This window comes from Schistocerca nitens, chromosome 9, assembly GCF_023898315.1.
Source record: "Schistocerca nitens isolate TAMUIC-IGC-003100 chromosome 9, iqSchNite1.1, whole genome shotgun sequence".
NCBI classification, from domain to species: domain Eukaryota; kingdom Metazoa; phylum Arthropoda; class Insecta; order Orthoptera; family Acrididae; genus Schistocerca; species Schistocerca nitens.
In genome coordinates, this window is record NC_064622.1 from 467922418 (window position 1) to 467946781 (window position 24364).

General features: G+C 40.8%; 1 protein-coding gene across 5 annotated transcripts in view; it reads left to right on the forward strand.

The window, feature by feature from the left end:
* The window catches only part of LOC126203893 (uncharacterized), a 77107-nt gene that overhangs the window by 51411 nt on the left and 1332 nt on the right, over positions 1 to 24364 (forward strand). For all 5 annotated transcript variants that reach the window (XM_049938276.1, XM_049938280.1, XM_049938277.1 and 2 more), the window contains one exon: positions 11825 to 12062. In XM_049938276.1, coding sequence (XP_049794233.1) covers positions 11825 to 12046 — 222 coding nt within the window. In that variant the 3' untranslated portion in view covers positions 12047 to 12062. The remainder of the gene's footprint in view (positions 1 to 11824; positions 12063 to 24364) is intronic.

Consider the following 24364-nt stretch of genomic DNA (forward strand, 5'->3'; position numbering starts at 1 on the left):
AGCGCCATGATTGACCAAACATGGACAAAAGAAAACTTCGAAATGAGACACGTGATCACCAAAATGGCAGTCCATGGTTTCCATCACCATATTTGCAGCAACGTGCCATATCATGAAACAAACACAATGTGTGAGTGTAAGCTGTGTCATCAAATATGCAAATGTTACCATATAGAACTCTGTACCAAAAGGACACAGTCAGTAAGTGACTGCAAATCACAGTATGTAAAATTTCTAATTTCATGTATTATAATCATTGTACCTTGAACTTGTATGGCTATTTGGCTGCAATAAACTTATTATTAAAGGCAAGCACTGGTTGAGAAGGCAATGGCACAGGGTTGTTGCCTATCCCTGACATTATTCAATCTGTGCATTGAGCAAGCAGTAAAGGAAACCAAAGAAAAGTATAGAGTAAGAATTAAATTTCAGTAAGAAGAATAAAAGCTTTTAGGTTTGTGAGTGACATTGTAGTTCTGTCAGAGATGGTGAAAGACATGGAAGTGCAGTGTTGAATGGAGTGGACCATGTCTTGAAAAGAGGATATAAGATAAATACCAGCAGAAACAAAACAAGGATAATGGCATGTAGTGAAATTAAATCAGATGAGGGAATTAGATTAGAAAAAGAGAAACTCAAAGTAGTAGATGAGTTTTGTTATTTGAGTGCCAAAATAACTGATGATGGCTGAAGAAGAGACGATATAAAATGCAGACTGGCACTGGCAAGAAAAGTGTTTCTGAAGAAGATAAAATTGTTAACATTAAATATAGATATAAGTATTAGGAAGTCTTTCATGAAAATATTTGTATGAAGTGTAGCTCTGTGTGGATGTGAGACATGGACAGTAAACAGTTTAGACAAGAAGAGAATAAAAGCTTTTGAGATGTGGTGCTACAGAAGAATGCTGACGATTATATGGGTAGATCACGTAACTAATGAGGAGACAAGAAATTTGTGGCACAACTTGACCAAAAGAAGGGATTGTTTGATAGGACACATTCTGAGACATCAAGGGATCACCAGTTCAGTACTGGAGGGATGTGTGGGGGTATAAAATCCTAGAGGGAAACAAAGAGATGAGTACAGTAAGAAGATTCAGAAGGGTGTCAGCTGCAGTAGTTATTTGTAGTTGAAGAAGTTTGTACAGAATAGTGTAGCATGGAGAGCCGCATCGGACAGGTATTCTGTCTGAAGACCATGACAACAAGTAATTCAGTTTATGTTACTTAAAGATAACAACATAAAAATTTTGAACTTTGTTCTGTTATTGTTGTTTAAATTTCTTTTCCATTAAACATCATCCTTGGGAGGTGAGGTGGTCATGACGGGAGTTGTTCACACCAGTATACTGTATTTATCTGTTCATAAGACAAGGCTTTTTTCCCCAAATCCATCTTTCGAAAAATACGGGGTCATCTTATATTCTCAGATTAAACTATTGTTGCTGAGGTCAACATTTTCACACTGTTTAATATATGACTATGGGATTCAACCTACATTACAAATAAAGCTTTGGTCATTGAGATTTTGTGCAGATGTATTTTGTAGAATTCTGAATGGTAGGGCTTAGCAAACAATATCTGTATTCTAATAGGCTCGAGATTTCCCAGTATGCCAAAGCGCTTGCTACAGTACCAATCTTGCTCGAACGATCATGTGATGTGTGACTTGGGGTGCTAGTGCAAAGGCTAGTCAAGAAACTATGAATTAGCCAGTAAAACAGTCTAATGCTCTGCTTTAAAATCGACAGTTTAGTGACTCACGGGAGGAAATAGCATTAAATTCTATCAACTTAAAAATGTTGTTGTATTTCAACAGGTTTGCAATAAAAGTTCTTATAGATCTATCGATACTGTATGCATGAATTTATGCTGCTTTTTAAGTATAGGTGCAGTTAAGAGGTGAAAACATTGTCCCTCAAAGTCCATTACTTGATTCTGAACCACAGTCAATATTTTATTTGGTTCTGAGAAACTGTAATGATTTACCACGTGGGTCACAAATGAGAAATCTGGCCGATGTTCATGTGTCAGGATAACGAGAGAAACGTTACCAACCTTACAACAGGATGGTGACATTCAGATGAAACGAGAAAGAAAATTAATCCAGAATTCACTGCTCTTTTTTTTTTTTTTTTTTTTAACAGGCAGCAATTTTTTGCAGGAATAAATTATGGCAGAAAAACCCATTTTGGAGATAGTAGAGACATATGTCACTAGATTGCAGGACGAGCGAAAGATTGAGAATTGTACTGAATCGTGATTGATTGCTTCTGTTATTTACATACTAGTTGCTGTTGTTACATATGATCTGCACCCTAAAAGATATTGCCGTCCATGTTTTACTATTGCTCAAGTACAGCACTACAGAATAGTTGGAAGGGGAGCAGTGACACCAGCTTGAGTGAGAAGTTGAATTACGACAAATGTGGGCAATGAGGGTGTTGTGCAGGAAGCAAATTTCGCCGTGCTGCCAATTATGGAATCTACAATGCGTAATGTGGCTTTTTAGGAACATTTATCACATTTAAACTGCATTTTGTCTGAATTCATATGTACTCTGGATTGAATTGACTTTAAAATTGGACAGATGCTTAACAATAGCACATGTTTCTTTTTAGCCCTTTTTCTGCATGCCTGTTTTTAGCTGTCTCCTATTCTGTCCATTGAGATTGACATATTGTCATTTAACTCCTCTCTGTGTTTGTGTTCTATAGTTTTGACTTGGGTGCGTATGACGACGGTTGTTTTTTTGTGCCCCAAAGCAAAACAAAACAAACAATCTTATATTTTCCTTTCCAGACACTGTCCATTCCATTCAACTGCTCCTCCAGGTTCTTTGCTGTCTCTGACAGGATTACATTGTCATCAGCAAACCTCAAAAGTTTTCATTTCTTCTCCATGGATTTTAATTCCTATTCCAAATTTTTCTTTTGTTTCTTTCACTGCTTTCTCAATATACAGATTGAATAACATCGGGGATAGGCTACAACCCTGTCTCACTCCCTTCCCAACCACTGCTTTCCTTTCATGCCCCCCGACTCTTACAACTGTCATCTGGTTTCTGTAAAAATTGTAAATAGCCTTTCGCTCCCTGTATTTGACCCTTGCCATCTTCAGGATCTGAAAGAGAGTATTCCAATCAACATTGTCAAAAGCTTTTTCTAAGCCTATAAATGCTAGAAATGTAGGTTTGCCTTTCCTTAATCTGTCTTCTAAGATAAGTCATATAATCAGTATTGCGTCACATGTTCGAACATTTCTGCGGAATCCAAACTGGTCATCCCCATGGTCGGCTTCTACACCAGTTTTTCCATTCATCTGTAAATAATTCGTGTTAGTATTTTGCAACTGTGACTATTAAACTGATGGTTCGGTAATTTTCACATCTGTCAACACCTGCTTGCTTTAGGATTGGAATTATATATATATATATATATATATATATATATATATATATATATATATATATATATATAAAGATGATGTGACTTACCGAACGAAAGTGCTGGCAGGTCGATAGACACACAAACACACACACAAAATTCAAGCTTTCGCAACAAACTGTTGCCTCATCAGGAAAGAGGGAAGGAGAGGGAAAGACGAAAAGATGTGGGTTTTAGGGGAGAGGGTAAGGAGTCATTCCAATCCCGGGAGCGGAAAGACTTACCTTAGGGGGAAAAAAGGACGGGTATACACTCGCACACACACACACACATATCCATCCACACATATACAGACACAAGTAGACATCTCACAAGCAAATATGTCTGCTTGTGAGATGTCTACTTGTGTCTGTATATGTGTGGATGGATATGTGTGTGTGTGCGAGTGTATACCCGTCCTTTTTTCCCCCTAAGGTAAGTCTTTCCGCTCCCGGGATTGGAATGACTCCTTACCCTCTCCCCTAAAACCCACATCCTTTCGTCTTTCCCTCTCCTTCCCTCTTTCCTGATGAGGCAACAGTTTGTTGCGAAAGCTTGAATTTTGTGTGTGTGTTTGTGTTTGTTTGTGTGTCTATCGAGCTGCCAGCACTTTCGTTCGGTAAGTCACATCATCTTTGTTGAAACATTCCACGTGGGAAAAATATATCTAAAAACAAAGATGATGTGACTTACCAAACGAAAGCGCTGGCACGTCGATAGACACACAAACAAATACAAACATACACACAAAATTCAAGCTTTCGCAACAAACTGTTGCCTCATCAGGAAAGAGGGAAGGAGAGGGAAAGACGAAAGGATGTGGGTTTTAAGGGAGAGGGTAAGGAGTCATTCCAATCCCGGGAGCGGAAAGACTTACCTTAGGGGGAAAAAAGGACTGGTATACACTCGCACACACACACTATCCATCCACACATATACAGACACAAGCAGACATATTTAAAGACAAAGAGTTTGGGCAGAGATGTCAGTCGAGGCAGAAGTGCAGAGGCAAAGATGTTGTTGAATGACAGGTGAGGAATGAGTGGCGGCAACTTGAAATTAGCGGAGATTGAGGCCTGGTGGATAACGGGAAGAGAGGATATATTGAAGAGCAAGATCCCATCTCCGGAGTTCGGATAGGTTGGCGTTAGTGGGAAGTATCCAGATAACCCGGACGGTGTAACACTGCGCCAAGATGTGCTGGCCGTGCACCAAGGCATGTTTAGCCACAGGGTGATCCTCATTACCAACAAACACTGTCTGCCTGTGTCCATTCATGCGAATGGACAGTTTGTTGCTGGTCATTCCCACATAGAATGCATCACAGTGCAGGCAGGTCAGTTGGTAGATCACGTGGGTGCTTTCACACGTGGCTCTGCCTTTGATCGTGTACACCTTCCGGGTTACAGGACTGGAGTAGGTGGTGGTGGGAGGGTGCATGGGACAGGTTTTACACCGGGGGCGGTTACAAGGGTAGGAGCCAGAGGGTAGGGAAGGTGGTTTGGGGATTTCATAGGGATGAACTAAGAGGTTACGAAGGTTAGGTGGACGGCGGAAAGACACTCTTGGTGGAGTGGGGAGGATTTCATGAAGGATGGATCTCATTTCAGGGCAGGATTTGATGAAGTCGTATCCCTGGTGGAGAGCCACATTCAGAATCTGATCCAGTCCCGGAAAGTATCCTGTCACAAGTGGGGCACTTTTGTGGTTCTTCTGTGGGAGGTTCTGGGTTTGAGAGGATGAGGAAGTGGCTCTGGTTATTTGCTTCTGTACCAGGTCGGGAGGGTAGTTGCGGGATGCGAAAGCTGTTGTCAGGTTGTTGGTGTAATGCTTCAGGGATTCCGGACTGGAGCAGATTCGTTTGCCACGAAGACCTAGGCTGTAGGGAAGGGACCGTTTGATGTGGAATGGGTGGCAGCTGTTGTAATGGAGGTACTGTTGCTTGTTGGTGGGTTTGATGTGGACGGACGTGTGAAGCTGGCCATTGGACAGGTGGAGGTCAACATCAAGGAAAGTGGCATGGGATTTGGAGTAGGACCAGGTGAATGTGATGGGTACCCTCCCGACCTGATACAGAAGCAAATAACTAGAGCCACTTCCTCATCCTCTCAAACCCAGAACCTCCCACAGAAGAACCACAAAAGTGCCCCACTTGTGACAGGATACTTTCCGGGACTGGATCAGATTCTGAATGTGGCTCTCCAGCAGGGTTACGACTTCCTCAAATCCTGCCCTGAAATGAGATCCATCCTTCATGAAATCCTCCCCACTCCACCAAGAGTGTCTTTCCGCTGTCCACCTAACCTTCGTAACCTCTTAGTTCATCCCTATGAAATCCCCAAACCACCTTCCCTACCCTCTGGCTCCTACCCTTGTAACCGCCCCCGGTGTAAAACCTGTCCCATGCACCCTCCCACCACCACCTACTCTAGTCCTGTAACCCGGAAGGTGTACACGATCAAAGGCAGAGCCACGTGTGAAAGCACCCACGTGATCTACCAACTGACCTGCCTACACTGTGATGCATTCTATGTGGGAATGACCAGCAACAAACTGTCCATTCATATGAATGGACACAGGCAGACAGTGTTTGTTGGTAATGAGGATCACCCTGTGGCTAAACATGCCTTGGTGCACGGGCAGCACATCTTGGCGCAGTGTTACACCGTCCGGGTTATCTGGATACTTCCCACTAACGCCAACCTATCCGAACTCCGGAGATGGGAACTTGCTCTTCAATATATCCTCTCTTCCCGTTATCCACCAGGCCTCAATCTCTGCTAATTTCAAGTTGCCGCCACTCATTCCTCACCTGTCATTCAACAACATCTTTGCCTCTGCACTTCTGCCTCGACTGACATCTCTGCCCAAACTCTTTGTCTTTAAATATGTCTGCTTGTGTCTGTATATGTGTGGATGGATATGTGTGTGTGTGCGAGTGTATACCCGTCCTTTTTTCCCCCTAAGGTTAGTCTTTCCGCTCCCGGGATTGGAATGACTCCTTACCCTCTCCCTTAAAACCCACATCCTTTCGTCTTTCACTCTCCTTCCCCTCTTTCCTGATGAGGCAACAGTTTGTTGCGAAAGCTTGAATTCTGTGTGTATGTTTGGGGGTATTTTGTCTGTCTCATACATCTTGCTCACCAGTCAGGGCTGGCTCTCTCAAGGCTATCAGTAGTTCTAAAGGAATGTGGTAATGCTAATTTGTGATTTAAGTTCAAAAGTTTCATGTGTGAGTTTTGTGACTCACACCAGCATCCATTGTTTGAGCAAGTGTAGCAATTGTATTCTGTCTTTCCATGTTCCTTGTATTTCTTCCACTTGTTCCCAGTATGTAAATTATCATCATTCACTGATACAGTGAAAATCATATTTTCCGCTCCTGTCTTCCTCACCCATGAAATAGCATTTCAGCTTGTTGTGACTCCGAATTAATGGTTCTGTCACAGTTTGACTTTCTTTTGTCATGCTTCCTTCACTCCATTCTTTGATTGGCTCAGGTATTGATATCTTTCCTCACCAGAAGTCAGTCCCTCCTTCTTTCTCCCCTGCTTACTAAAAACGTTCTGTGCTGGTCTGATTATATGTTCACCTTTCTCAATTCTACAATATTGAGCTTTTCGCTTTGTTCGCGAACATTGGTTTGTGTTGCTGCTTTCAAAAGTCTTCTAACATATTTTCATGCTGCCCCTGTTCTACATCTCTTCATGTTTTCCTTTCTATTTATTCTCTTTAAACAATGGAAATTCCATATTGGATTATCAACAATGTAAGGAAAAAGATAGATTACTATTTACTGTAAAGATGACATGCTAAGTTGCAGATATCCACAATTAAGGCACTTGCACATTAGCTTTTGACCACAGCCTTTGTCATAAGAAGAAACACATTCACATTCAATCACACAAGCAAGAACACCTAACACACGAAATGAACACCATCTGAGGCAGCTTGGACTGGTAAAGAAGTCTGGTCTGAGTTGCTGGAGATGATAGTCATGTGTGCATTAGCTGTGCTTGCTTTTGCGAGTGAATGTGTATGTGTTTCCTTTTCTGATGAAGGCAGTGGCCAACAACTAATGTGTAAAGCCCTTTTTACATGATTTTCTTGCTTGTCTCAATTGACTACTCGAGACAAGTGCGTCGACTGTGGTGCTCTTGGCATTTTATTTGCATACTGAGTCTTGTATGCGTGGAGTAGACATTTTTGTTAACATGTCAGCACCAAATTTGCCGGTGTGAGAGATGTCTACTGTGCAGTTTTTCATCTGAGTGGTGAAAGTGAGGCTATGAGGTGCTATTCTTGTTACAGGAAAATCAAAAGATAGTAAGAGAATGTAGGAACAGGCAATGACAATAGAGTTTATTAAAGACTAAATAGGAATTGATATTGGAAGTTCTTGTTGAAGGTCTTGTGATAAATTGTTCACATTCCTGAGAAGTGAAAGTGTCGGAAAATTGTCATCCAAACATTTCAGAACATAAACACGTATTTGCTGGAGAAAATATATATTTGTAAACACATTAGACAAAATGTAGAGCGCAGTAAATAGTGCCTTTCTGCTTTATCCTTTGTAACATGCTTTTTGTGTTAAGTGCCAAATACGCTTACGATGAACATTATTTTTTTTGTCCTATAACACTGAGATCCTCTCTGTTGAAGTAAATGCCATTAAAATATGTTTATCTGTTAATGTTCTTGTTTGTGCACAGTGTAAGTTTTTCATCTCTCTAAAATGTAAATACTTTTTGCTTTCATATATTCCATCTCTTTTGTTGGAGAAAACTAGTACGAAAAATGCCAAGACCTTGTGCAACCTTTCCAGTGTGTCACAGAAATGAAGTAAACAACATAGCAAATATACAGCATACATAAATGCACAAAATCCATTTCTATAATGGAAGTGAACTCAACGAGAATAGGTCATAACTTACGATGTTAGCAAATGCCGCCATAATCCCGTGCCACTGTGCATGTGCAGTTTGCAGCATACTTAGTAATTTAGAACTCCACACTCGGCACAATCTGTAGATCGTTGACGTCATAGACACATTTCATCATGGTTGGTTGCTGATTTACATGCTGACACAAAAGCTACACACACTTTGAGTTGTCAGTTTTGAGCTAAAAGTCACTTGTGTGAAATGGGCTTAAGTGTCTCTTTATTGTACAGAGTGTACATAAAGTCCAGGTACACTTTCAATTATTTATTGCACAAGAACTAAACATTTTACAGATGTCATACATATTGCATTTTGAAGAGACTCAAAAGTTTTTTTTTTTTTTTTTTACAAACATTTGATATGTGAACCATGAGTGACCCAGCAGATGTCAATACGGTAATCAAATTCTTGCCATACCTGTCTCAGCATGGCATCGTCGACCGTTGTAGTTGCTTCCCATATTCTCTCCTCCCTGAGCTCTGCTACATCATATGGTAGAGGTGGTACATGCACCAGATCTTTAATGTGTCCCCACAGAAAAGTCACATGGAATGAGATCTGGTGATCGGGGAGTCCATTCCATGAAACAGTTTTCCCCTTCTGTAGCACAGCCGATCCATCGATGCGGCAGCTCCGTGTTCAGGTACCCACGAACTTCACGATGAAAATGGAGTGGAGCCCCATCCTGCTGAAAGATGAACGGAGAGCCTGATTGCATGTGAGGCATCAGCATGTCCAAGTAGAAATATCCAGTGACAGTTTTCTCAGTGAAGAAGAATGGCTCGTATAATTTCGATGTGACAAGGCACAAAAAACTTTTACCTTTAGAGAATCACACTCAAATTTAATGCATTCGTGTGGATGCTTTGTACCTAAGATTCGACAATTATGCCTGCTCACTTTCCCATTAGTGAGAAAAGCGGCCTTGTCGCTAAAAATTAAGCAATCAACAATGCCATCACCATCCTCATTCAGTTGTTGCAACTGCAAACAAAACTCAAAATGCTTGTCTTTGTCATTGTCGTTGAGCTTCCACACTAGCTCCAGCTTGACTAGTTTTATGGGCAGTTTCTGTCGCACGACTTTCCACACTGTCCTTAGAGCCGGTTTGAGTTCACGACGCACCGATTTCTTTGGATTTCACATTCACTTCCCTCACACTGGAACATCTGCTTCTCTTTGCCGGGCACAAACAACCTGTCATAACGAATTTGTTCTGCCAGTGGTAAATGGCCTTCCTTGTTGGTGGCTTGGTTCTGTTGAACTGCTGTAGCACACTTGCTTTTGGAACTCCAACACACAGAAAGCTCACTCCACACCTGAACTCGCCATGTTTGTGACTAGCGCTGACTATCCACAAATTACCAAACTACACTGTGTGGCAGTATATATGAAAAAAAAAGTTTCAGAGATTCTCTTCAAAATGACATATATGTGATATCTGTACAATGTTTGGTTCTTGTGCAATAAATCATTCAAAGTGTTCCCAGACTTTATGTACACCCTGTACCTGCCTGCAGCTTAGTGTGTCATCTTCACAGTAAGTAGCAATCTATCTTTCCCTATGTTCTTCATTTTCTTTCAAATCTACCTCTTTTCTTCTTAGTGCATATTAGTAATTACACTGCAACTTCTTTTAAATTCATGCTTCTATCCAGTCTTTTTCAAATTCACACATATCTTCTTTCACAATTAATCATGTGGCACTTCACTTTAAAATTGTCCTCCTGTTCATTACCAGTACCTTCATCTTCGTTGCTTGTGTAAACGTCAGAATGCAATTAGAGGCTTTCTTTATTATTATTATTATTATTTTTTGTGTTCTGTAATGTCAGCTACAGCACTCTCTTCCTTTTTACAATGCTCTACAATGTTGTATATCTCCTCTTGAGTAGAATTCTCATAGACCATTTCTTCACACCTTCCACTAAGTCAAGTAATTCTTCTTGTACTACTACTGACTATTATACTAGAATCCAACTTGTTGTTCTTATAATTGTCATCCTTTTTTACAGTTTTGTCCAGTGTCTATATATTTGTGTGTTTCATGTCTGTTGTTCTAGAACTTCAATATTTTGACTGTCTTGGTTCTGAACATCATAAACCGCATTCCCAAATTTATCTCTATTGCTGTGACCTGCTGTTTGTTGAAACATGTTTACAATAAGCATGTGTTCATTTGTTGCGCACTCTTCCTCACCACAAATATTACCTTCACACTTGTGGGCAGTGGTTTGATGTCTTCATGTGTTACATTTCTCAACCAGCTTCCTGCAACCTGAGCTTATATGGTTACAATCATAGTACTTTCTCATACAGTTTTGGTTCAAGTGCTCAACAATCACATTCCTTTTTGGTGTGTATCTTCACCACAGCGGCTTAGTGTTTGCAAATTTGCTAGTATGCAATTTCTCACCTATTTTAATCCTCTTTTTCTTCTAATATTCCACTGGTAGTTTGATGTCCTTGCATTTATTTCATCAAATGTATCCTGTCCTCTTGTTCCGGATAGCAGTTGGGAACTACAAATCCTATTCTCTCAAAATTTCTTGTTGTTTCCTCTTTGTCTGGGTTGCCCCCCACGTCTCCTATTCGTGTAAAAGACATAGCTGCAAGATCTGTCCCTTACATCCTCCCACTGCTACACTTCAGTCCTGTCACATGCATTTCCTACCCCCCCCCCCCCCCCCCCCCCTGTGAAATGCAGAGACACCTGTGAAAGCAGCCCTGTGTATTACTAATTTATCTGCAACCTCTGTGCAGCATACTGGGGGACAGCAGCTAGCAAACTGTCTGTTCACACAAAAGGTCACTGCCAAACTGTGACCCAGAGGCAGCTTGACCACCTCATTGCCGAGCATGCTGCACAACACTCCATGCTTGTCTTCACTGACCACCTCATAGTCATCTGGCTTCTTCCCTCCAACACCACCTTTTGTGAATTGTGCAGTTGGGAACTCCTCCTGCAACTTATCGTATAAAGATATGCGTGGAAAAATGTGCTAGCCCTCAAACGTAAAAACTGAGAGATAAGTGTTGCCATCTGTATGGGAACTATCAAAGCTTACATTGTTCTCACCTTTTGTAGAGTTGTATTTTTCCAAATTTAATGGTTTTTAGGTGACATTTTTGCATTATATTTTAACTCGAGATCTGTTAGAACATTCATTGTACACCTTTTTGTGATCTTATGTATTGCTGTTCAGTGTTTGTGTTGCAGATGTCACCATGGTAGGGGACCTATGTTATTAAATTTCTGTTCTAAGTTAACACTACATTCATGTTAACTGAATCTTCTGTCGGTTCTTTCTAGAATAACATTATAATAAATGAAAAGCAGTAGTTTGCTTTTGTTCTACAGTATTACTTGTATTGTGTTAATCGGTTTTCGAGTTACAAGGCTATCTTCAGACATTAAATGTGCTTTTGAACACTACATTCCTTTGTGGTCCAGATAAACATGCTCCGGAGAGTGGGATGGAAGCGCAGGGTCCTTCCACCAGACTGCGAGAGCATGGACTCCCTGCAGTGCTTCCCGCCAAGGCTGATCACTCCTCCGTTGCCTCAGAAGGAGTTTGGTGGATATGTCATGCCTGTACCACGTGAAGGTATCGAGATACAGAAGTACCACTATCCCAGTAACTGGTGGAAGGAAGTGTTGCCTAAGAACTGTTAAATATAACTTGGCTAAGGTATGTTTCCACAGTTTATAATAATAATAATTATTATTTCTTTACTTTCTCAGACGTTAAGTCTGGTTAAGAATGGAAAGTGACGCGGACCTTGATCAAGCGTCACTTCCTATTAACTGTACGGTATGTGTTATATTGCATTTAGGAACTTTCGGGTAATTGAACATGTATCAATAATTACGGATTTCTGTAGTTGTATATATATGTTTGGATGTAGCTGTATTGCATTGATGTACTGGTGGATATTGTGTGGTATGACTCCTGTAGTTGATAGTATAATTGGTATGATGTCAACTTTATCCTGATGCCACATGTCTTTGACTTCCTCAGCCAGTTGGATGTATTTTTCAATTTTTTCTCCTGTTTTCTTTTGTATATTTGTTGTATTGGGTATGGATATTTCGATTAGTTGTGTTAATTTCTTCTTTTTATTGGTGAGTATGATGTCAGGTTTGTTATGTGGCGTTGTTTTATTTGTTATAATGGTCCTGTTCCAGTATAATTTGTATTCATCATTCTCCAGTACATTTTGTGGTGCATACTTGTATGTAGGAACTTGTTGTTTTAAAAGTTTATGTTGTAAGGCAAGCTGTTGATGTATTATTTTTGCGACATTGTCATGTCTTCTGGGGTATTCTGTATTTGCTAGTATTGTACATCCGCTTGTGATGTGATCTACTGTTTCTATTTGTTGTTTACAAAGTCTGCATTTATCTGTTGTGGTATTGGGATCTTTAATAATATGCTTGCTGTAATATCTGGTGTTTATTGTTTGATCCTGTATTGCAATCATGAATCCTTCCGTCTCACTGTATATATTGCCTTTTCTTAGCCATGTGTTGGATGCGTCTTGATGTGTGGCTGTGTTAGATGGTACGGGTGCTTGCCATGAAGTGTTTTCTTTTTCCACTTTACTTTCTTCGTATCTGTTGATGTTATGTGATCTAAAGGGTTGTAGAAGTGGTTATGAAATTGCAGTGGTGTAGCCGATGTATTTATATGAGTGAGTGCCTTGTGTATTTTGCTAGTTTCTGCTCGTTCTAGAAAGAACTTTCTTAAATTGTCTACCTGTCCATAATGTAGGTTTTTTATGTCGATAAATCCCCTTCCTCCTTCCTTTCTGCTTAATGTGAATCTTTCTGTTGCTGAATGTATGTGATGTATTCTATATTTGTGGCATTGTGATTGTGTAAGTGTATTGAGTGATTCTAGGTCTGTGTTACTCCATTTCACTACTCCAAATGAGTAGGTCAATATTGGTATGGCATAAGTATTTATAGCTTTTGTCTTGTTTCTTGCTGTCAATTCTGTTTTCAGTATTTTTGTTAGTCTTTGTCTATATTTTTCTTTTAGTTCTTCTTTAATATTTGTATTATCTATTCCTATTTTTTGTCTGTATCCTAGATATTTATAGGCATCCGTTTTTTCCATCGCTTCTATGCAGTCGCTGTGGTTATCCAATATGTAATCTTCTTGTTTAGTGTGTTTTCCCTTGACTATGCTATTTTTCTTACATTTGTCTGTTCCAAAAGCCATACTTATATCATTGCTGAATACTTCTGTTATCTTTAGTAATTGGTTGAGTTGTTGATTTGTTGCTGCCTGTAGTTTTAGATCATCCATGTATAGCAAATGTGTGATTTTGTGTGGGTATGTTCCAGTAATATTGTATCCATAATTTGTATTATTTAGCATGTTGGATAGTGGGTTCAGAGCAAGGCAGAACCAGAAAGGACTTAATGAGTCTCCTTGGTATATTCCACGCTTAATCTGTATTGGCTGTGATGTGATATTATTTGAATTTGTTTGGATATTAAGTGTGGTTTTCCAATATTTCATTACTATGTTTAGGAACTGTATCAATTTAGGATCTACTTTGTATATTTCCAATATTTGTAGTAACCATGAGTGGGGTACACTATCAAAAGCTTTTTGGTAATCAATGTATGCGTAGTGTAGCGACCTTTGTTTAGTTTTAGCTTGATATGTCACCTCTGCATCTATTATCAGTTGCTATTTACATCCTCGTGCTCCTTTGCAACAGCCTTTTTGTTCTTCGTATATAATTTTGTTCTGTGTTGTATGTGTCATTAATTTCTGTTTAATGACTGAAGTTAATATTTTGTATATTGTTGGTAGGCATGTTATGGGGCGATATTTAGCTGGGTTCGCTGTGTCTGCTTGATCTTTAGGTTTCAGATAAGTTATTCCATGTGTAAGTGTATCAGGGAATGTGTATGGGTCTGCAATGTAACTGTTAAATAATTTAGTTAGATGTGAATGTGTTGAGGTGAACTACTTTAACCAGAAATTTGCTATTTTATCATTTCCAGGGGCTTTCCAATTGTGAGTAGAATTAATTGCTTGGGTGACTTCATGTTGCAAAATTATCACTTCAGGCATTTGTGGTATCATCTTGTATGTGTCTGTTTCTGCTTGTATCCACCGTGCATGCCTGTTATGTTGTACCGGGTTTGACCATATGTTGCTCCAGAAGTGTTCCATGTCTGTTATGTTTGGTGGATTGTTTATTTTAATGTGTGTGTTATCTATTGTCTGGTAAAATTTCTTTTGGTTTGTGTTGAATGTTTGGTTTTGTTTCCTTCTATTTTCACTTTTTTTGTATCTTCTGAGTCGTTTGGCTAATGCTTGTAGTTTCTGCTTCTTTTCGCCTAATTGCTCTGTCGCTTCTTGTTATTTTACCTAACCTTTTTCGTTTTTTTTTTCCGAGATTTCATTTCTTATAAATTGTGTTAGCTGTCCGATATCTTTTCTCAGTTTTTCTATTTTGATCTGTAGCCTGTGTTGCCATGCTGGTTTTGTGGGTTTCTTCTGTGTGTTGGTTGGTTCTGATCTCTGCCTAGTGTGTATATTTAGTGTAGTGAGTGCTCCTATATAAACCAGTAGTTGTAACTCTTCCATAGTTGTGTTTTCATTTATTTTGTTGTGTATGATTGTGTTGATAGTTTTTATTGTTGTTTCGACTTGTGGGTTATTTGGTGGTCTATGCAAGAATGGTCTGATGTCTGTATTTGTGTCTTTGTATTCTATATATGTTAGCTGAAATTTTTCTTCTATATCTAACATCTGTGTCACTTCGTGTTCTATTTGTGCTTGTTCTGGTGGCTGTCTTAAGATTTCGTTTTCCTCTGATTGTTTAATTGGTGCGTGTTGTTCTTTGTTTGTTTGCTCTGGGATGTTTGAGTCCATTACCGTATTTTCTTCTTCTTCTGATTGCACATTATTTTGTTCCAGTATTTGTTGTACTTGTTGTTTGATGTTTTCTAATTCTGAATGGGGTATCCTGTTATTTTTGATTATTACACGGATCTGATCAGCTAGTCGTTGTTCTGTTAAAAATTTTAATTCTGGGTATCTGGTAATGAATGTTGTGTATACTTGTGATTTGTATCCAGTTGTGTTGGTTCCTAGGTTTGTTGCTTGGTAATAACAGAACATGAGGTGTCGATTAACTTCATCTGACCATCTCATCCTCTTTCTTTGTTTTCCTTCTAGGGTGGTTGCAGGAAGCATATCCTACAAAACACCTCTATTTGGATTTAAATCATTTTCCAGTTGGCTAGCAGTGTCGTTACCATTGTGGGCGGGCATAGGGTTCAAGCGTCGTCCCCGACCATGACGGCGCTTGTCCGAGGCTTCTTTAGTTCTGTCCTGAACCAACTAATCACACTAAAAGGGGGGTTAGCACTATTAGTGGTTTGTTCTTTTCGTCGCCTTTTACGACTGGCAGAACATACCGGAGGCCTATTCTTTTCCTGGGCCTCCACGGGGATAATAATAATAATAATAATAATAATAATAATAATAATAATTATTATTATTATTAGTAGTAGTAGTAGTTGTAGTAGTAGTAGTGGTAGTAGTATTTGGCCAAAAATTGTTGTAACACTTGTCTCAGACAAGCAAACTTAAAGCAAAGATGAAACACAATGAAAAGTTAGCTAATAATATGTTAATACAGGCTATTACTCATTAATTTCACAAGAATTTATTGAACACTAAGATGATGAACCCATTGAATTCTCAGTTCTTGCTTGAAATATTATTCAACCACTGTATGAAACTGTTGGGTTTGCCTTTTCTTTCACTGTCTTTTAATTCAGCTGAAGGCTTCCATTAAATTCTGTTCTAATTTCTCCTATTCATTTTGAAAATGTCTGCTTGTGTCTCTCCCTGGAGGCACCACCTTATCGTAGCACTGTCCGTGCGGGTGGGAGAGAGTGCGTGTTCCTGTGATGCTGAGAGCTATACCGGTGGTAGCGTAGCTACTGGCAGGTTCGACCTAGCCGGTCAGGTCTCAGCAGAGGAGCCTCACAACGACCTACCGTCCTTTCCTCCCTTTCCCTTCCAGTCCCCTTTCCTTCTTCCCTTCTGTCAGTCTCTTCATCGGTGTAGGAGGCGGGTAATATCGATAGGTAAACACTCACGGCTTCTGTACCGACGAAGCAAGGCACCTGTGATGTGCCTTAAGGGCGTATGTCAGGATACTTCCAGTGGTATATGGCCATTCACTGCATCCCCTGCCTCTTGCCAGTCGTATCGGCCCTACGATCCACTGCCAACCAGAGGCAGAGGACGAGAGAGTGGATCTGCATCTGCGCAACTGCTTGTCCACTTTAAATACCTTCATGCGCAGATGACTCCAGCAAAGTTTCAATGGACTATGAGCTTTGAAAGTCCTGCGGCGATGGAGTACTGATGGTGAGGCAAGGGTTTGGTGTACCTGAACCTTAGTTGGTGCTCTGCACGTTAGGCGGTGATGGTCGTTCTGGTACTCGTGAGAGACGGGAGGACTGGTTCGGCAGCTCGTCAGAAGACAAAGCAGCCCTATTTAGGATCGCTCTGCTTTCCCTAATCCAGGGAGGGGCCTAGAAAAGGTGGCCTAAACATAGCCCGTCTCAACCCAGCACAAGTGGCAAACTGTGGTCACTTGTTCACTAACATATGCGGTCAAAAAAATAATAAAATAAACAGTTACCTTAAATAGCTAATGATTGGAGTTTGGAACGTCCGTACTTTACAGGATAACGACCATAATCAGCGCCCAGAGAGAAAGACAGGACTTATCGCAAGGGAATTGGCTAGATATAACATCGACATTACCGCCATAAGTGAAACACATCTTAGTGACTCTGGACAGTTATGTGAACCGCTCGGAGGTTATACCTACTACTGGAGTGGAAAATCATCCACTGAAAGGGCGGAAAGTGGGGTAGGCTTTGCCATACGCAATAAATTGGCATGTTCACTAACAGAACTCCCAAAAGGTATCAGTGACAGAATAATAACACTCAGAATTCATCTGGCATCCAAGAAATATCTTCACTTGATCACTGTATACGCACCTACATTGCCATCTCCGGATGAAGAGAAGAACAAGTTCTACCAAGACCTCCGACATGTCCTTAGGGATATTCCTTCTGCAGATAAACTTCTGTTACTTGGTGATTTTAATGCTCGTGTTGGGAATGATTTCAGTGCTTGGAATGGAGTCCTCGGTCGCCATGGGATTGGAAAATGCAACTCGAATGGTTTGGATCTTCTAACTCTATGTGCCGAGTTTGAACTCTGTCTGACAAATACATATTTTCGTCTGCCTGAAAAATATAAAACGACATGGATGCATCCGCGATCTAAACACTGGCACCTTCTGGATTCCTTCTGGATTATGTGATATTACGGAAAAAAGATCTTGGTGACGTACTGGTCACACGTGCAATGAGAGGCGCTCAGGGATGGACAGACCATCGACTCGTGAGGTCCAAATTAAAGATAACTTTGAAGGCACCACGCCGAGCTTCACACAAAATACCAACAAAATTGTCCTGCAAAATCTTGGCCAATGATCAGACTATGAGAGCAAAACTGGATGAAAAATTTGTTGTCGATGGCCTTTTGATATCTGAATCTGCCCCTGTAGATGAACAGTGGAGTGCATGCGCTAGCAGACTGCGTGGCTGTGCTTCAAAAGTCTTGGGAAAGCCTCAGAAGAAGCACCAGGACTGGTTTGACGACTCAGATCCAGAGATCAGAAAGCTAATTAATGATTTCAGAACCTCTCTTCGCACCCCTGACGATAACAAGTGTAGAGCAGCGCATTACAATCTGAAAGTGAAGCTACGTGCTCTCAAAGACAGTTGGTGGGCAAATAAAGCAAATGAAATACAGTTATATGCCGACACAAACCAAACGGGCAGATTCTTTGGGTCCCTGAAAACTATCTTTGGTCCAAGAGTTGGGAAGATAGCACCAGTCTATAACAAAGATAAAAGTTGTCGGCTGACGCAACAGAGTGACATCCTGTCTCGGTGGGCGGAACATTTTAATGACGTTCTTAATCCCGACCATCAGACAACCGATATTCCATACATAGAAGCACTTGAAGACCTGCCAGTTTAGGAACAACTTGCGGATGCCCCTTCCTACGATGAATTCATTTCAGCACTGGCTAAGCTGAAAAATGACAAAACAGCAGGATTAGATAACTTGCCATCAGAGCTATATAAATATGGGGGGGGCAAACATCAAGAAACCATTGTTTGCTCTGATCTTAAGGATTTGGGAGTATGAAATGATTCTACAAGACTGGAGAGATGCTTGTATTTCCAAGATCTATAAAGGCAAGGGTGACGACACATCAGACTGCAGCTCCCACAGGGGCATTTCTCTTCTCTCAGCAGCGGGAAAAGTCCTTGCCCACATAATTAACACCCGGTTAACACACTTTGCAGAAAAACTGCTACCAGAGACCCAGTGTGGCTTTCGCCCAAACAGAGGCACAGTGGATGCCATATTTGTTGTCAAACAAATGCAAGAGAAAAGCTTAGAGCAACATCAGCCTGTGTTCATGTGCTTTGTAGACCTGGAAAAAGCTTTTGATCGTGTCCCACGGGAAGCTCTCTGGATCATACTAAAGAAAACTGTGTGCCCTGACAAAATTGTCAGTTTGATTCGGCAGTTTCATGAAAACATGATGGCAAAAATCCACCATGAGGACAAGCTCTCAGAACAGTTTCCCGTGACATGTGGTGTAAAACAAGGCTGTGTTCTGGCTCCCACACTCTTCTCACTTTACTTCGCAGTTGTTATGAGAGACGCGACCAAAGCCTGTAGTAATCAAATTAGTCTTGACACAAGGACAGACAAAAGTGTCTTCAACATCTCTCGCCTCAGAACAAAAAGTCGCGTAACCAAACTATCCATCTTAGAGATTCTCTATGCGGATGATGTATGCATGATGGCTAATTCATGCGAAACTCTTCAGACTTACATAAATCTGCTAAATGCCTCCTGCAGATGATTTGGCTTAGCCATTAGCATCACTAAGACGCAAGTTCTCAAACAGCCACTTAGAGGACTTAATGCAGATGACTCCAGTATTGAGATAAATAACAAACCCTTGCAAAATGTGTCAAATTTCAAATACCTGGGAAGCCAAATTAGAAGTGACAACAGCCTGACAACGGAAATCACAGCGCGTATAGCCAGCGCAGCCTCAGCCTTCGGTAAGCTTAATGACCAAGTATGGAAATCACATGATCTCAAACTACAAACAAAAATTGCTGTCTACAAAGCAGTAGTATTATCCACCTTACTCTATGGCTCGGAAACCTGGTGCTGTTACAAAGCTGACATTAAGAAGCTAGATAAATTTCATCTTCGATGTCTGAGATCAATTCTGCACATCAAATGGGAAGACCGTGTCCCAAACACGGAGATTTTGCGCCACGTGAAACTGGCTGGTATTGAAGCTTTAATAATGAAACATCGACTGAGATGGAGTGGTCACATAGTACACATGGATGACAGTAGGCTACCTAAAGCGGTGTTCTACTCGTAGCTCTCGTGCGGGAAGAGGAGGAAAGGTGGTCAACACCTGCGATATAAAGACACCATTAAACGCCACCTTGCAGCCTCTGGCATTCCAAGCAACCGTTGGGAGGAGCTAGCATTGCGCCAATCGGAGTGGCGATCAACTGTACATAAGAGCATCGAACAATACACACATATACCATAATACCTATGTCATAAAATAATTTTAAAAAAAGGAGCTGTGAAAGGCAGATGACCAAAGAATAAATGTGAAGACTCCACAGTATGTGCATATTCTCAGTCAGCAATGATACAAATTCCTAGTTATATACTCTGTACTTTTTAAATAAAGTTATGTTATTTTGTACAAAGTATTCAGTGTACATTTTTATTGCAGTGAAATATATTTATTTTAAATTCTTTCTTGAATGTTTTTTTTCTTATAATAGCCACCAATCGAGAATGACTTTTTTATACTAAAATTTCCAGGTGTACCTGTAATCTGATAGAATAGATGCAAGTACAGAATTATAGGACTGTAACAAGAAAGTGTGTCTGTGTATGTGCGGATGGATATGCGTGTGTGTGCGAGTGTATGCCTGTCCTTTTTTCCTGTTTTCCCCCTAAGGTAAGTTTTTCCGCTCCTGGGATTGGAATGACTCCTTACCCTCTCGAATGAGATTTTCACTCTGCAGCGGAGTGTGCGCTGATATGAAACTTCCTGGCAGATTAAAACTGTGTGCCCGACCGAGACTCGAACTCGGGACCTTTGCCTTTCGCGGGCAAGTGCTCTACCAACTGAGCTACCGAAGCACGACTCACGCCCGGTACTCACAGCTTTACTTCTGCCAGTACCTCGTCTCCTACCTTCCAAACTTTACAGAAGCTCTCCTGCGAACCTTGCAGAACTAGCACTCCTGAAAGAAAGGATATTGCGGAGACATGGCTTAGCCACAGCCTGGGGGATGTTTCCAGAATGAGGCAAAGGTCCCGAGTTCGAGTCTCGGTCGGGCACACAGTTTTAATCTGCCAGGAAGTTTCATATCAGCGCACACTCCGCTGCAGAGTGAAAATCTCATTCTGGAAACATCCCCCAGGCTGTGGCTAAGCCATGTCTCCGCAATATCCTTTCTTTCAGGAGTGCTAGTTCTGCAAGGTTCGCAGGAGAGCTTCTGTAAAGTTTGGAAGGTAGGAGACGAGGTACTGGCAGAAGTAAAGCTGTGAGTACCGGGCGTGAGTCGTGCTTCGGTAGCTCAGTTGGTAGAGCACTTGCCCGCGAAAGGCAAAGGTCCCGAGTTCGAGTCTCGGTTGGGCACACAGTTTTAATCTGCCAGGAAGTTTCATATCAGCGCACACTCCGCTGCAGAGTGAAAATCTCATTCTGGAAACATCCCCCAGGCTGTGGCTAAGCCATGTCTCCGCAATATCCTTTCTTTCAGGAGTGCTAGTTCTGCAAGGTTCGCAGGAGAGCTTCTGTAAAGTTTGGAAGGTAGGAGACGAGGTACTGGCAGAAGTAAAGCTGTGAGTACCGGGCGTGAGTCGTGCTTCGGTAGCTCAGTTGGTAGAGCACTTGCCCGCGAAAGGCAAAGGTCCCGAGTTCGAGTCTCGGTTGGGCACACAGTTTTAATCTGCCAGGAAGTTTCATATCAGCGCACACTCCGCTGCAGAGTGAAAATCTCATTCTGGAAACATCCCCCAGGCTGTGGCTAAGCCATGTCTCCGCAATATCCTTTCTTTCAGGAGTGCTAGTTCTGCAAGGTTCGCAGGAGAGCTTCTGTAAAGTTTGGAAGGTAGGAGACGAGGTACTGGCAGAAGTAAAGCTGTGAGTACCGGGCGTGAGTCGTGCTTCGGTAGCTCAGTTGGTAGAGCACTTGCCCGCGAAAGGCAAAGGTCCCGAGTTCCAGTCTCGGTCGGGCACACAGTTTTAATCTGCCAGGAAGTTCCTTACCCTCTCCCTTAAAACCCACATCCTTTCGTCTTTCCCTCTCCTTCCCTCTTTCCTGATGAGGCAGTTTGTTGCGAAAGCTTGAATTTTGTGTGTATGTTTGTGTTTGTTTGTGTGTCTATCGACCTGCCAGCACAGCTTTCGTTCGGTAAGTCACATCATCTGTGTTTTTAGATATATTAATTATGATTATTGTTTGAAGTCACGAGAAAGGGAGGATGCAGGAACTGTGTTCTCATTTTTCTATAGAACACTGAGGTGCAAATTGTGTTCTCTAGAAATGTGGGAACACAGTTCCTGCTTCCTCACAATGAGAAACCTAGGTCTTTCCTCTTTTTGAGGTCAGGAGTATATAAAATTAAGTGTCTTGATTGTGACACACTGTATCGGCCATACAGGGAGGTCCTTTATAGTCTGTTTCAGTGAGCATCTTTTAACAAAAAAAAGGCAACTTAAAAAATATTCTCCCTTTGCACAACATTTGAAAACTTTTCACCATCACACACCATCCATAAATGACCTTGATATTTTGCGTGTCGTACAAAAAGGCAAGAAGATGAATACCCTCAAAGAATTTGAAATTTTGAAAAAGAGTCTGTTTTAAGAGCCCAGGCCTGCTCGACAAATAACTGACCCTTTAAGGCCCCCATAAATGATCAAATGTGGTTGGCAAAATCTCTCTTACCTAGCCACAGATGTGCCAAGCAAGTCTGTACACATTCAAACAATGTTTGTCAGCTTAACTCACTTTGAAGCAGATGATATTCATGTTCGTGTATATTTTGAGAGTAGTGCGAATGGCCACAAATGCAGACAAAGAAGTACTGTGGTTAAAGAAGACAGAAAAAACAACTCTGATCCACAGAATGGCTTAAAATGAGAGATTTTCTCCATGTACGTATGCTAAAGGAAATATCACTCCCAGAGTGAGTACATCAACTTTCTTTGAATGGACAGTGAAATGTTTTAAAAACTTATTAAGTCTGGAACAAACTAGCTTGTCAAGTTATCTCTTACATAGCTACGGATGTGTCAAACTATCCCGTACATGTACTGAGAAAGCTTGTCAGTTTGACCTTACTTTTGAAGCAGATGCTTTTCATGTATGCTGTATTTTGGTACTGATAAAGCATTCCTAACTTTGCTTCTGACACTTTGTTTAAAGAAGAAGAAAACAAGATGCTGGTCCAAGGAATGATTTAGATAATAAACAACTGGAAACCTGTTAATGGAAATGTTGCACTCAGAACCTCATGGTTAGCCCACAGCGTCCATGGAAGAACCGGAGAACTTAGATTTCTTTTATTTCATTACACTCCACTTATATGTCACTGTATGTGTAAAATATTGATTTTGTTTCTAACCTCTTCATGCATAATATAGGGTTGGGAAAGGTGTGGCACCTGTATCATTTTGGTGATTGTCAGTGCAATTCTTTTTTATACTTGATCATAGTAGCGGAAACTCACGATACAGTGAGATAAATTGTAATACAACAATTTTTCACTAAACAAGCACGGTGAAACATCGACACAAACAACGTACACCGTATGGTCAAACTTTTCATCAATCAAAATTTCTCACGAACGCATCAAACATGATCTATGCTTGAGAAACACATCAAACTGCACTGTTCACAGTCAGATATTTGGCAAGCATAGTCAAGTTTGACAAAATGTTTGATCTTTTATGGGGGGCCTTTATAACCTGGGTTACTTTGAGGCCATGACGTTACTTTTTAAATAAATGTTTTTGCACACTTGGCTTTGGTTTATACATTGATATGGTTTAGTTGTGCTTCCTTATTTTTATATTATTTAATGGATCTAAGTATATCATTATTCTGTAAACACATTCTCCGTTTTCCTGTCTGGCAGGACCACCTACTATGGTGTCTTTCACTTTGATTCATAGCTCTGTAGTAAGAGCTGTAAATGTGTGTCATAGGGCTGATGTATACACCTGACCTATGTTGTAAACATGTGCTGCGTTGTGTTAAGAGTGGATATGCTTAACACAGGTACATGTGACTCTTGTATGATTTTAGTCTTTATATTGCTCACATACTCTGTCAACCAAGGTATCTTAGCCCTCAGTAGTTGTTCCTTTATCTCCAACCTTACTTACGTGGTTCCTTACGTTTGGTCCGCTTACCACCCTTTGCTTTGAAACATATATTTTTTTTTATTTCCATAGATAGATGTGTTGCGTATGTTTTATTCGACAATGTCCCATCTTTGGTGATTGCGGGATGTTCTGTACTATTGCCAGTAATCCTTAAGTGTTTTTACCCGGTGGATGTGTCCTGTAAATTTTATTGGATGATGAGCCATTTTTGGTGACGGCAGAACTTTCTGTACACTTGCCAGTGGTCCTAGAGTGTTTTTATATGCTAAGTATGTCTTTGATTATGCTCTTTTCACAACTCAGGCCAAGGTTTCCCTGTTGCTTTATTTAACTGACAATGTAACTTTATAGCTAATTCCTGGCTGAGGAACTTGTTTTTCCCCCAGATATCTGATGA